General features: G+C 33.1%; 1 protein-coding gene and 1 pseudogene across 7 annotated transcripts in view; both read right to left on the bottom strand.

Moving 5' to 3' along the window:
* Positions 1-2,190: 2,190 nt before the first annotated feature.
* LOC144966781 (cathepsin L pseudogene) lies at positions 2,191-5,407 on the bottom strand (annotated as a pseudogene). The gene is made up of 2 exons (XR_013644269.1): positions 5,280-5,407; positions 2,191-3,313 (listed from the first exon to the last, which is right to left on the bottom strand). The product of XR_013644269.1 is annotated as a cathepsin L pseudogene (transcript).
* Positions 5,408-9,735: 4,328 nt separating this feature from the next.
* Positions 9,736-11,954, bottom strand: part of LOC144964820 (SWI/SNF-related matrix-associated actin-dependent regulator of chromatin subfamily D member 1-like) — a 46,606-nt gene continuing 44,387 nt past the window's right edge. For 4 of the 6 annotated variants that reach the window (XM_078899470.1, XM_078899469.1, XM_078899474.1 and 1 more), the window contains one exon: positions 10,487-10,688. In XM_078899470.1, coding sequence (XP_078755596.1) covers positions 10,620-10,688 — 69 coding nt within the window. In that variant the 3' untranslated portion in view covers positions 10,487-10,619. Of the gene's footprint in view, positions 10,689-11,954 lie in introns of all 6 variants that reach the window. The other 2 variants (XM_078899472.1, XM_078899473.1) reach the window with 1 other exon arrangement.

Raw genomic sequence — 11,954 nt, 5'->3', positions numbered from 1 at the left:
AAAATTCTCAAAATAGGACTTCAAGGAAGTCTCGCGTTCTCTTGAATTGTTCTTGTATTTTCAGCATTTTGTAAAAGTAATGTAGAATCAGTTGTATCAATGCGTACTTTTTTTTTTTCAGCTCTGAGAACCCAAATTGTTATGGGCTCATTTTTGTAATGGAAATAGTACTCTCAAATCAACGCAAATTATTGCCTATTACAACAATGTTAAGTCAAGCCCTAATTTCATTCGGTTACCAGACCTGCAAATTTGTGCACATAGAGTTTAACACATCAGAGATAAAATGATTAATGCCGTTATTTGAAACACTTCCCACCACTTCGAATCTGCTAAAGTCGACGAGTTATTTTTCACGTTTGACTTGACAAAATGTTTCATTGACACATGTGTGTGTATGTATGTGTGTGTTTGGTTACGATAAGCCTACCATGATATCTGCAAGGGATTTTTATAAGCGCAACCCATAGCATTCCTAAAAAAGAAACACCTTATCTGCCACACACACACACACACACACACGCACACACACACACACACACACACACACACACACACACACACAAAGAAATTAAACGATATAAAGTCAAAAACACTTTACCCTAATCAGTATTAAAAAAACAGCCCAAAATAGCTACGTGAGCTTTTATAAACAGCAAAATCCACTATTTGTGCTCAAAGCGCTTTACAATGGGTGCCAAGTCAACAGCAATTTGTAGAACCTGACCTGTCGCCTGTTAGGCACTCCTTTAATTTCGATAGTAACAACGCTATCACCTGCCGGGTTATCATTTTACACTTCAGTATGGTGATAAAATGTAAGTAAAGAGCCTTTAAAATCAACCCGAAGTCGGAAAACTTCATAAATCTCTCATAACTTTTAATAGTATCTAGTTAAAATTTAGCATTTTTTTCATAGAGGGAACGTGCAATTATCAGAAAAAAAAACAGGGATACATTTAATATTTGGTAATATTTACAATTATCAATTATCATTTGAAGAAAAAGCAAATTGCCAAAGTACTTGAAGACAAAAATATTCCAGAATTCATTTACGGGTATATCAATCCTTGGTCTCAATGACTAGTTGTATTTGTTTTTATTGGCACAGATGTAACGTCGGTCACCTATCATTGAGGAATGCCGTTCCATTCTTCGATCAACATCACAGAAAGCTCTTCAATGAGAGGGAATAAAAGTGTGATGTCAAACAAACTGGTTCCTAGTATAATATTGGAAGTTTAAAACCACTCTTCTAGAGAACTAGAAACATACCTTGTGTAATTCATCTTCTGGTTTCAGAGTGGTGGCATCTTATTTTCTAGTCTAAATATATGCTGGTCGTCAATAGAAATCAAACACCCTCGCTCCCGTAATCCTAAGAATCTGCCTATACATCCTGCTACTAAAATAGTTATGCCACCTGTATGTAACCTATTTATTATCATTACTCCGAGGGACTGGTTACATACACACTTCGAAGGATTTAGGAACAAAACGAGTAGAGGGTGTGATGTCTTAACTTTTTCCCCTATTACCACGTTTCTGTTTAGAGCATAGCGTCCAGCATACTCACATGCTGACTTGATTGGCAAAAAGTCAGGGGACGTGAATGACCAAGCGAGAGTCTCGAAACAAAATAAATATGCAAGATTTCCAGGGTTGTCTTTGAAAAAAGTTCAGTTCTTCGTGCTGAGCCTGTTAAATCTCGTTTATGCTCAGCATTGAAATTTCCTAGAAAAGTAACGAGGTCATTATTGGTACTCACCTACTTTGGATACCTCAAATCATTACCGCCTCATCGAAAATTGTGAAAACCACAAAGACGCACACATCAAGACAGGGAATATTATACTGAGTCGCAGAAATCTGTCATAAATATTTTGAGAGACAAAATTTCTTGGTTCTCCCATGGCCGTCCAGGTCACCGGACTGTTTGCCATTCGCTGTAATAGTTTACACATCCTGAACCCCACTTCCCAACTTGCCTTATACAATAACCAGTTGTAGTCAAATTCTTTATGATAAAAAACTCCGATCCCAATGCAAGTGGGAAAAACGAAAAAAAATGATAATAAACATTATTCAGGACTTTCAGATAATAATTAGATATACGTCGGGTGAACCAATTTCCAAAATGTGAATTACAAAAAAATAAAGAAGTCAGAGGTACAAAGTATGATATTTAAGTAGTTTGAAAAAAAGTCATTCATTATTCTCAATGGGATGTATTAACCTAGGCAGGGTGTTAGAATTAGACCTTGGAGTAAATGTTCGATACCCGTTCATCGTGACATAATACCGGATCGGGGCACTGAGTCACATATATCCTTGATTACACGATGGGGTAACTGGCTCGAGTGGCAATGCCACACTGATTGTTTTTATTACGGCTCATCTTGATGTAACCCTTCAACCCCCAGCTACTCCCCCAGCTATTCTTCACAAGCCAATAATCTTTTCCATTATCAGATCCATATCCAACGAGAAGCACGGCATGAGACGTCTTTTTCGGACTGCACAAGGGTTCGTCATAAATTCCGCCCGAGTACAATTGGAATGAGGTATGAGTGGCATCGATGGAAACAGAGATTGGTCCAAATTTAGCTGATGCTACTTGAAGGTCCACTTCAGAGCCAGGAGTGAGCCTGGTGAAAGATCTCATGGTGGCTCCGATATTAGCTCTTTTGAATCTGCAAGTTTGAAGCTTTGGGACATAAGGGTAACTTTTTTCCATATCGATTCCCTTGTTATCGATGATGTACTGGAATGCTTTCTCCTTGTTTCCTCCAGCGCAGCCTTTGTTGCCGTACGCTGTAGAACAATCAATTAGATTTGATTCAGACAAACTAACCAACTTTCCAGTTGTTTTAAAATGAGCTCCCTCGAGAGAACCAGTCGCTGAAAAAGCCCAACATGATCCACAACGACCTTGGTTCTTGACTCCTGTGACGTAGCCTTTCTTAACCCAGTTTACTTCAGAGGGCAAGGACACGTTTGGTCCAGGTAAATGGTTTTGTTGGTTTAGCAGGCTGATGTCCCTTGATTCAGAGCTTTTCATCAATTTGGAGAATTCTTTCTGAGACATGTCTGTGAACTGGTTTTCACCAAGGAAAAAGCTTTTCATTCCTATGGCAAACAAGGCATTGTGACGACGAACCGTCTTGTGTTGTCTTCATGGATAATTCGTCTCTGACGGTCTTCGTCGGAGTTGTAGACCTTGCCATATTTAGCTTTGAACACGGCCCATTCTGAATCGGTGACAGTCGCCACGACATTGAAAGCAATGATCAAGGTAAGAAACTTTAACATTCTGTTGATTAAAATGAGTAGATTGGAATTATGATGCTGACGAGGATGAATGTTATGATGACGATAGTAATTGGGAAAATGATGGTGTCGGCGTTGTTGATGAAGGTGATAATGACAGTGAATTACATATTCAGTCGGATGGTGAAAAGGTTTGAACTGAGATATTGCCAAGTTTAGTTAGAAGGCCATTTTTTATTTTTTAAAATGAGTTATTGTCATAAATAATTAAATCAACCATTTTTGTACATCTTCGGGAAATATCAAAGCTTAATTTCACTTCTAAATATTTTTTTACAGCTAGTCAAGTTGAAAAAGTATGAAATTTGAGAAAAGTTGCTGGATACCTTTCCCATACATATGAACATAACTTCATGAAAAATCACCCGATTTACTTTCAATAAAGATTAAAATGCTCTGGTGAACATATTCTTTCAGAAAATGCAAAAAAATATGCAAATCCAAAATTTTTACCTTCTGACTATGTCATGCACTGACACTAATTAAAATTCTGTACTGATTGTCAACTAGCAAAATCAACCATGCAAACAGTTCAACGCGGCAACTCTTCTGATTTTAGTCACAATAATTGTCACATGTAATGATAGGAATTAAGGAAGAGGACACGTTTAGGATTTTCATTTACTGGATTCATCACTTTAGAGCCACAAGGCCAACCAAAAGACAGTAGTTTGTCTTGGTTTCTTTGGAATTAAACTGGCTGTAACAATTACTCGCTACCCTTTGAATTGGACTCTAATTTATCGCAAAGTGCTTTTCTCCAGGTTTAACCCTCTCCTTACCAACTATAGGAAAATCGTCACATTCATTACGATACAACCAACATTTTTCTTATTCAAATTTCTCATGTTGATTATAATATTTAAAGAAAATGAACAGAGCATGTTTTGCTACAGAAATTATTTATCTCAAGAACTTATTGCTATTGTGTTTGAGTGATAAAAAATCTATTTTTGTGTTAGTTGTGTGTAAAGTTTTGGGGAAAATCCTGAAAATGGCTGGTAAGGGGAGTTAATAAATCCATCTACCTAATTACTGATGGGTAAACAGTGATCAGAAGAAACAACCAGTGAATCTGGCATCGATATCAATTCATTTGATTGTGAGTTGGGTGCTCTACCGATTGAGCTATACAAATTTCATTAAAATTCTCAAAATTGACGAGATTTGAAAGCATCTAAAATGGACTCATTAATTTACGTATTCTCATTCATTGCTTCACATTTTATCCAAAAACAACCTATTGTCTAAACTTGTATATAGTCTCATCATAAATGTTTCGAATAATAAATATACAAAACTAAATTTCCAATGTAGTTTTTATTCCATTTATCTCAGCTTGAATAGGACATATGTCAGGCACACATAAGGATTTATATCAATGCATGTGACAGCCAAACCGATATACCTGATATTGTCAAGCGAATGCTCTATCAACTGACCTATTATTACCTTCATTTACTAGTAAAAAATTTACTTTAGTAATAATAATAATAATAATAATAATATTAATAATAATAATAATAATAATAATAATAATAATAATAATAATAATAATAATAATAATAATAATAATAATAATAATAATTATTATTATTATTATTAAAAAAAAATTATTATTATTATTATTATTAATAATAATAATAATGATAATAATAATAATAATAATAATAATAATAATAATTTTTTTTATGAATTATTATTATTATTATTATTATTGTTATTATTATTATTATTATTATTATTATCATCATTATCTGCAAGCCGGATAAAACTTATCGTCACACAAAGCTATATATGTAACCTTAAACGTTTATAGACTGTTTCCTATATTATTAATGATAACCAATCACCTAACTTGCGGTCTAAAATGCAATGACAGAGAGCTGAAAGACGTGAAATTCCATCCCTCGTTCTATAAATAAATAATAAAATTTAATGTCACTCACCGTTCAAAATCTAATGTCGATTCATATTGTCAAATTACAAACAGTTCAGTGGTTAATTAACAAAGTACGCTATTGTTCAATTTGGGACGAAAATGATGTATTACATTTATTTCAACGTTCTTTATAAAGCCTGGGTCATGAACAAGGAAGAGAAATCTTAAACTCTTGAGTCATCAAAAAAATATACTGCGGTAGTCTGAAATAAAAAAAATTCTAAAAATTTGGCCAACTAACTCGTCCTTTGAATATTGATCGATTAACATGACCTTCATCTTGTCAAAAACTAAAACCGGGACTTCAGCAATGAATTTTTTTTTCAGAAGATGAGAGTCATTTTAACGATCGATATTTGAAGAACGAGTTTTCTGGCGAAACGTTTTAAAATGTCTTGGTTTTATAATAATAATAATAATAATAATAATAATAATAATAATAATAATAATAATAATAATAATAATAATAATGATAATAATAACAATAATAATAATAATAATAATAATAATAATAACAATAATAATAATAATAATAATAATAATAATAACAATAATAATAATAATAATAATAATAATAATAATAATAATAATAATAATAATAATAATAATAATAATAATACTTTATTGCATCCCAAAAAGGAATTTTTTTTGTACAGACGTGTTATAATTTACACAATAAGATAAAAATACAATCGAAATAGGATGTGTGTATATAAAAAAGGAGGACGGAAGTAGACTTGTACTTGCCCATTGAATGACAAAGAGCATCCTTTGACAAGATAATTTTAACTCATTTGTATTGTTTTTGTTTTTTTAAATGTTTTTTTTCTTTCTTTCTTTTGATGTAAGTCTTTTTTCCAAGAATAAACATATTGGACACACACACACACACACACATGTATATATATATATATATATATATATATATATATATATATATATATATATGTATATATATATATATATATAATATATATATATATATATGTATATATATATATATATATATATATATATATATATATATATATATATATATATATATATATATATATATATATATATATATATATATACATATACATTATATGTAATGTATTTATGTTTTTATTGGTTTTTGTTGTTGGTCGTTGAAGTGTTTGGCATTATGTTCTTTTTTAAAAGCTTCTGCTACTACTATGACTATTAATAGTATACAACAACAACAAAAACTACTACTACTACTACAACTCATACTACTACCAATACTATTATTGTTATTCTTCTTCTTATTATTATTAATTTTATTTATATTATCATCATCATCATCATTATAACTATTATTATTATTATCATTATTATTATCGTTGTTATTATTATTACTATTATTATTATTAATATCATCATCATTAATTATTATTATCATTATTACCGAATTCTAAGTAGCTTTGTATAAGTTGCACATATATAAGGACACATTTAGAAACACTTGAACCAATCTTTGACACGGATCCGACATCGGTTTTCGGATGACAATCTTGAATAGTTTTATTATATTATAATGGGTAATACTCCAAAACTACGACGGTTAAGGAGGGAAGTTTTGTCGGAAAATTTTTTTTCCTAATTTTCGGGTTGGTTTTTTTTTTTTTTTTTTACACAACCAATCAAAATGCGTCGAGTTTTGAACTAATTCAAAATCAGAAATTAAACCATTTAAGGATAAAAAAAATATACGAAAGTAAATTCGGGTAAGCTGCTGTTATTATACTGGGGCTGATATGTGTAACATTTTAAAGTCATGTAGTACACCTCCGGATAGAAGCATGAAAACAACATATGGCCATAGTGCAGGTTTAAGTCTTAATGGTCCACAATTCACAACCTACGTTGAAGGGCATTGGATTTGGTAGAAAATTAGCTTTGACGTGAATGATAAAATGAACAGAAAAAGCACACGTATCTGTATCTTCGACTTAAACTTCCTCATGTTATAGATCCGGTTGCTAATATAACGGTATCCAGCCATAATTTAATTGAGCTATTCTATAGCAGGGTCGCTGGCCAACAGCAACACTTAATATGTAGGACGAGACATGACGCCTACTAAGCGATATTACATTTTATTTTCGACAGAGACAACGCTGTTAAAGGCCAGGTACTCATTTTACATATGAGTACGGCGAGAGAATGTGAGTAAAGAGACTTTTCCAAGGACTCAAGTATGCGCCGAGCGAGGCTCGAACCCAGGATCTTCCGATCCGAAAGCGAGTGTCATACCACAAGACCACATAGCCGCACACATGCCAAGTGAAAAAAAAGTCCTGTAAATTTTGATGCAAGTCCGCAACTTATTAAAGCTCGAGGAGAGTCGGAACTGGTCAATTGGGTGAATGCATCCTTCGGCTTCTAAAAACAACCCCCCCCCCCCCCCCCCCAAAAAAAAAATAAAAATAAAACAAAAAAACAATAACAAAAAAAAACAAAACAAAACGATCATACAACAGACACACACACACACAAACATAGGGGATAATGTTACATTTTTTCGACGAGACAATGCTGTTAACAGCTAGGTACTCATTTACATCTGAATACGGTGAAAAAAAAAAGAGTAAATAGCCTTGTTCAATGACTCAACAATGTGCATTAGAAAGCGGGACTCGGAACCTCGGACAATCCTTTCCGAAGGCGGGTGTCACACCACTGAACCACATAGCTGCACAGATCAGTTATAGAGTAATTAAAAGGACAAAATAGCACACCACTAGTAGCTCTGTGTAGTGGTGTATTTTAATTCCTCTATCAAATGTGTGATTTATGAATTTCATTCACTGGTATAAATGGTCAGTTCTAACCAGTTAACTGCCGTACTCTGGAAAAATTCGTATTAAAAAATTTGGCCAGAAAATTCGTCCTTCAAATATCGATCGATTGAAATGACCATCTGGCAAAAACTCTCAAACCTGGGACTTCGCGAAGACAGAGAGGGAGAGAGAGAGAGAGAGAGAGAGAGAGAGAGAGAGAGAGAGAGAGAGAGAGAGAGAGAGAGAGAGAGAGGGGGGGGGGGGAACGGACTATTAGCGGGAATTGTGCAGCCTGCTCGTTTTCCCTTATGGTCAGTTATATGAATGTAACGAATCCGCTAATTCTACGGAACATCTACACATATCTATAATACTTTTTATTCATGTTTATTTAGTACATTTTTTTCTCTCAATCGCTGAGGTTTATAAAAATAGGAAAACTAACTTTAAAACAAGAAAGGGAAACAACCAGATAAATAGTTTCAGTACCTTTTTCAGATGACTGATTGCATTCAGTAGATCAATTATTATGTCTGAGCAGGTAACACAATGATGAATTTGAATTTGAAAGTTTCAATATCTGAGATATGTCTGTTGTACATGCTTTTTATTTCAAATACAATTTATAGTAATTAACAACATTTATCTTTTTTTTTTCTGTGCTGTTCAACAATTTTCCTACGTCATTGCCCCTTGTTTGCTCATGATTTTGTAAATTGTCAGTCTAACATTCCTTCCACTTTTTCCCCCTTTCAACTATTTGTAGTAGTCTGTTTTTGCTTTTGTATAAAGAAACAGGCATCCAAACATTAAGGTCATACCCATAATCAGTAGCAGAGGGTCATCTTGGAAAGCAAGTCTGGGCCTAAATCATTGTCCAAGCCACCGATTTAGGTTATTTCAGGGCAAGGTAAAAGGAAGAAGAAAGAAATCTTGCAGCTAATGTGGTCTTGTGCTATGACACTCGCCTTTCGATTGAAAGGTCCAGGGAACGATTCTCACTCTGAGCCGCTTAGTATAATCATTGGAAAAGACTTGACATGCATTTTCTCCTCATGCCCAGGAGTAAAATGAGTACCTGGCCATTAACAGCGTTGTCTATATCGAAAAAGGAAATTGTAATATCGCCTAACAGGCATCATATCTTGTCCTACATGCTGTTGGATAAGGACCCTTTGTAAAGCACTTTGAGCATGTTTAGCAGATATTGCTATATATAAAAACTTGGGTTTAAAATCTAAATTTACAAGCACACAGGAGAATATAAGCGAAGAGGGCTAGTTAAGACAGATTCTGTAAGTCTAGACCTCAGGTTTGGTGGTGTTTGTCAAGATGAGGGTCATTTAAATTGATGTTATTTGAAGGTCGAGTTTTCTGACCAAATTATTAAATACATGTTTTTCCAGAGTATGGCAGTTAACTGGTTAACCTGATAGCCAGCTAATCAATTGGAAAGACAATAATAATGATCATGGGATTTGTGTTCACTTAACAAATACATTGAAATTATTTATGATTTTTTTGTTTTTATGTTTTTTTAAGGGTTTTACAATGCTTGCGACACTATTAGGTCATTTAAGAGCATGTGAGAAGGAAGAAAATGGGATAGTAAAAAATTTCTCTCTCTCTCTCACTCAAACTAGTTCATACAGACGATAAAAAACTACGGGACCAAAATTGTTGACAAAAAAAAATGTTTATTGACATCAAGATGAAATACAATAATATGAATAATGAATACCTGAATTTTTTAAAATGACAAAAAAACTATTATTATGACCAATGAAAAGTGATTCAATGTGTGATGAGAGTGGTAAAGTGAGACGATCCAAGACAAATTAGCACCTTTACTTTATTGCTCTGACCAACCTTTGGTCCACAAAATAATAATCTCCATTGCGTATTGTAAATCTCCATTTCACTTTATGTAATACCAGACCATCCCTCCCTGCTCTCTGATTCCACATTTCATGATAATAAAAAATTGAAACAGCTAAATCGCATGATTTGGACTGTTACTGAAACTCAAATGAAAAGACTTATTCACACAGACAAAAAATAACAAAAACAAAACAAAAAATCAAAAAATCAAAATGATACCATAAGCTTATTTTTGCCCATCCAAAATTAAGAATGTGTAAATGACTATTTTCAATTATAAGAATCAATCGATTTTCATTAAATAATTCCGAACACATTGTGATTTTATCGACATAGTTTTAGTTAATAACAATCTATACGTGAAAGCTGCCTAAAAGCCCAAACCAAAAGAAAAACAAAAACTAACCAACCAAACAAAACAACAAAACAAAAACAACAATCACAAATTTTGAGTCATGAGACTTGAATTAGTTACAATTATTGATTTTTGGGGGGGGGGGGGGGGGGGGGGGGGGGGGGGGGGGTTGAGATTACTTCATTTTTTAATTTAAAAAAAAATTATGGGCAAGTAAAGTACTACATATATTTTTTCCAATAATACAAATTTAATCATCAATATTTACAATAATCCAAATGCATTTGAACCAAAAGGGAATTCATTTTCAAATCAAATCAGAAGATTAGATATCCCCTCTGCCACCATTCCTCATGAGCAAAGCTTGCTCTAATTCAAGTCGTCTCTGCTGTACCTGTGAATGGAATGTAAAAATTCATTTGTTTTTGTGTGCGTCTGAAGAATAATTCAAACCCTGAACGTTCCTTTTAAAAAAAATTTAGTGACTTTAACGGAAGCTATTATAACCAATCTTTTTTTTCATATCTTTCGGAATCAGGCAATCAAGTAAAGTGGATTCTGCAAAAGTGATCAGAGATGGTTGGAAAGTAAAAAAAACAAACAAAAAACAAAAAACAAAAAAGCAAAACAAACTGGCATGCCTAACTACTGGCAACAAATGCAAGGGCTCAGATGAAATATTTAAAAGCTTAAGAGTTTATGGACCCCAAAAATCTCAGGGACAATAACTAGATTGTGTTAAATAAATTTCATTTTTATTCTTTACACACACATATATATATATATATATATATATATATATATATATAAGAAAGAAATTTTGTTATTGTGCAAATGGCACGCCAAACGGGAAAACAGGAATATGTAAATTTTGTTATAATGATTTTGATTTTTCTTTTCAATATATATATTATATCACAAATGGAGTTAATCTTGCTTCATTTCACTGCAATTTACCAACGTTTTCAAAACGATTCAATTTCTGATCCTGTGCAAAGTTTTAACACACCAGCCGTCCCAAAGCGGAATTATGTCGGAATGAACGAAAGGGCTGGAAATTGGTTTTCTGGCCACAAATATGAAACTTGAGGTTAATTTGGAGAATAATGAATAAATACAAATCCTTACATTATAAAAGACCCAGGGTTTGTAATTTTTTAATTTACTCTTAGTGGAATTATTTGTCCCAACATAATTTAATACCGTTTTGAGACAGTTGGTCACAATTAAGGTGTTTGATTGACTGGTATTGGGACATAATGTAATGAGGAATAAATCTTGGACAAAACGCACAACCTTTGTGGGGAGGCAAAAAAATAGCTGTTGCTCATTTCATCACTCTCTCTAAATGGAATCTTTTGTTTACGAAGAACATTGCCAAGAATTGTGTAGTTAATACATTATTTTAACAATTTATTTTTTATTATCAATTATTAGTTTTCAGTCCTTCAGAGCCATTAGGCCCTTGGAGCCAGAGTTTTATCCTGGTTTCTTATAGCGGTAAATTACCAAAAGCAACTAGTTGCTAACTTTGGGTAAGACGCTACTATTGCAAAGTACTCCCACCAGATCTTACAGATCCAGCTATCTAATCACTGCTGGGTAGAAAGGAAGTTAGAAAAAAATCCTGGTAATGATCTCGGCCCCTTTGTTTGTGAAG

Source organism: Berghia stephanieae, chromosome 2, assembly GCF_034508935.2.
Source record: "Berghia stephanieae isolate SIO BIC M18660-M18661 chromosome 2, UCSD_Bste_1.3, whole genome shotgun sequence".
In the NCBI taxonomy this organism is placed as follows: domain Eukaryota; kingdom Metazoa; phylum Mollusca; class Gastropoda; order Nudibranchia; family Aeolidiidae; genus Berghia; species Berghia stephanieae.
Note: the sequence above shows the minus strand (reverse complement) of the source record. Positions and strands in the feature narration are given on the sequence as shown.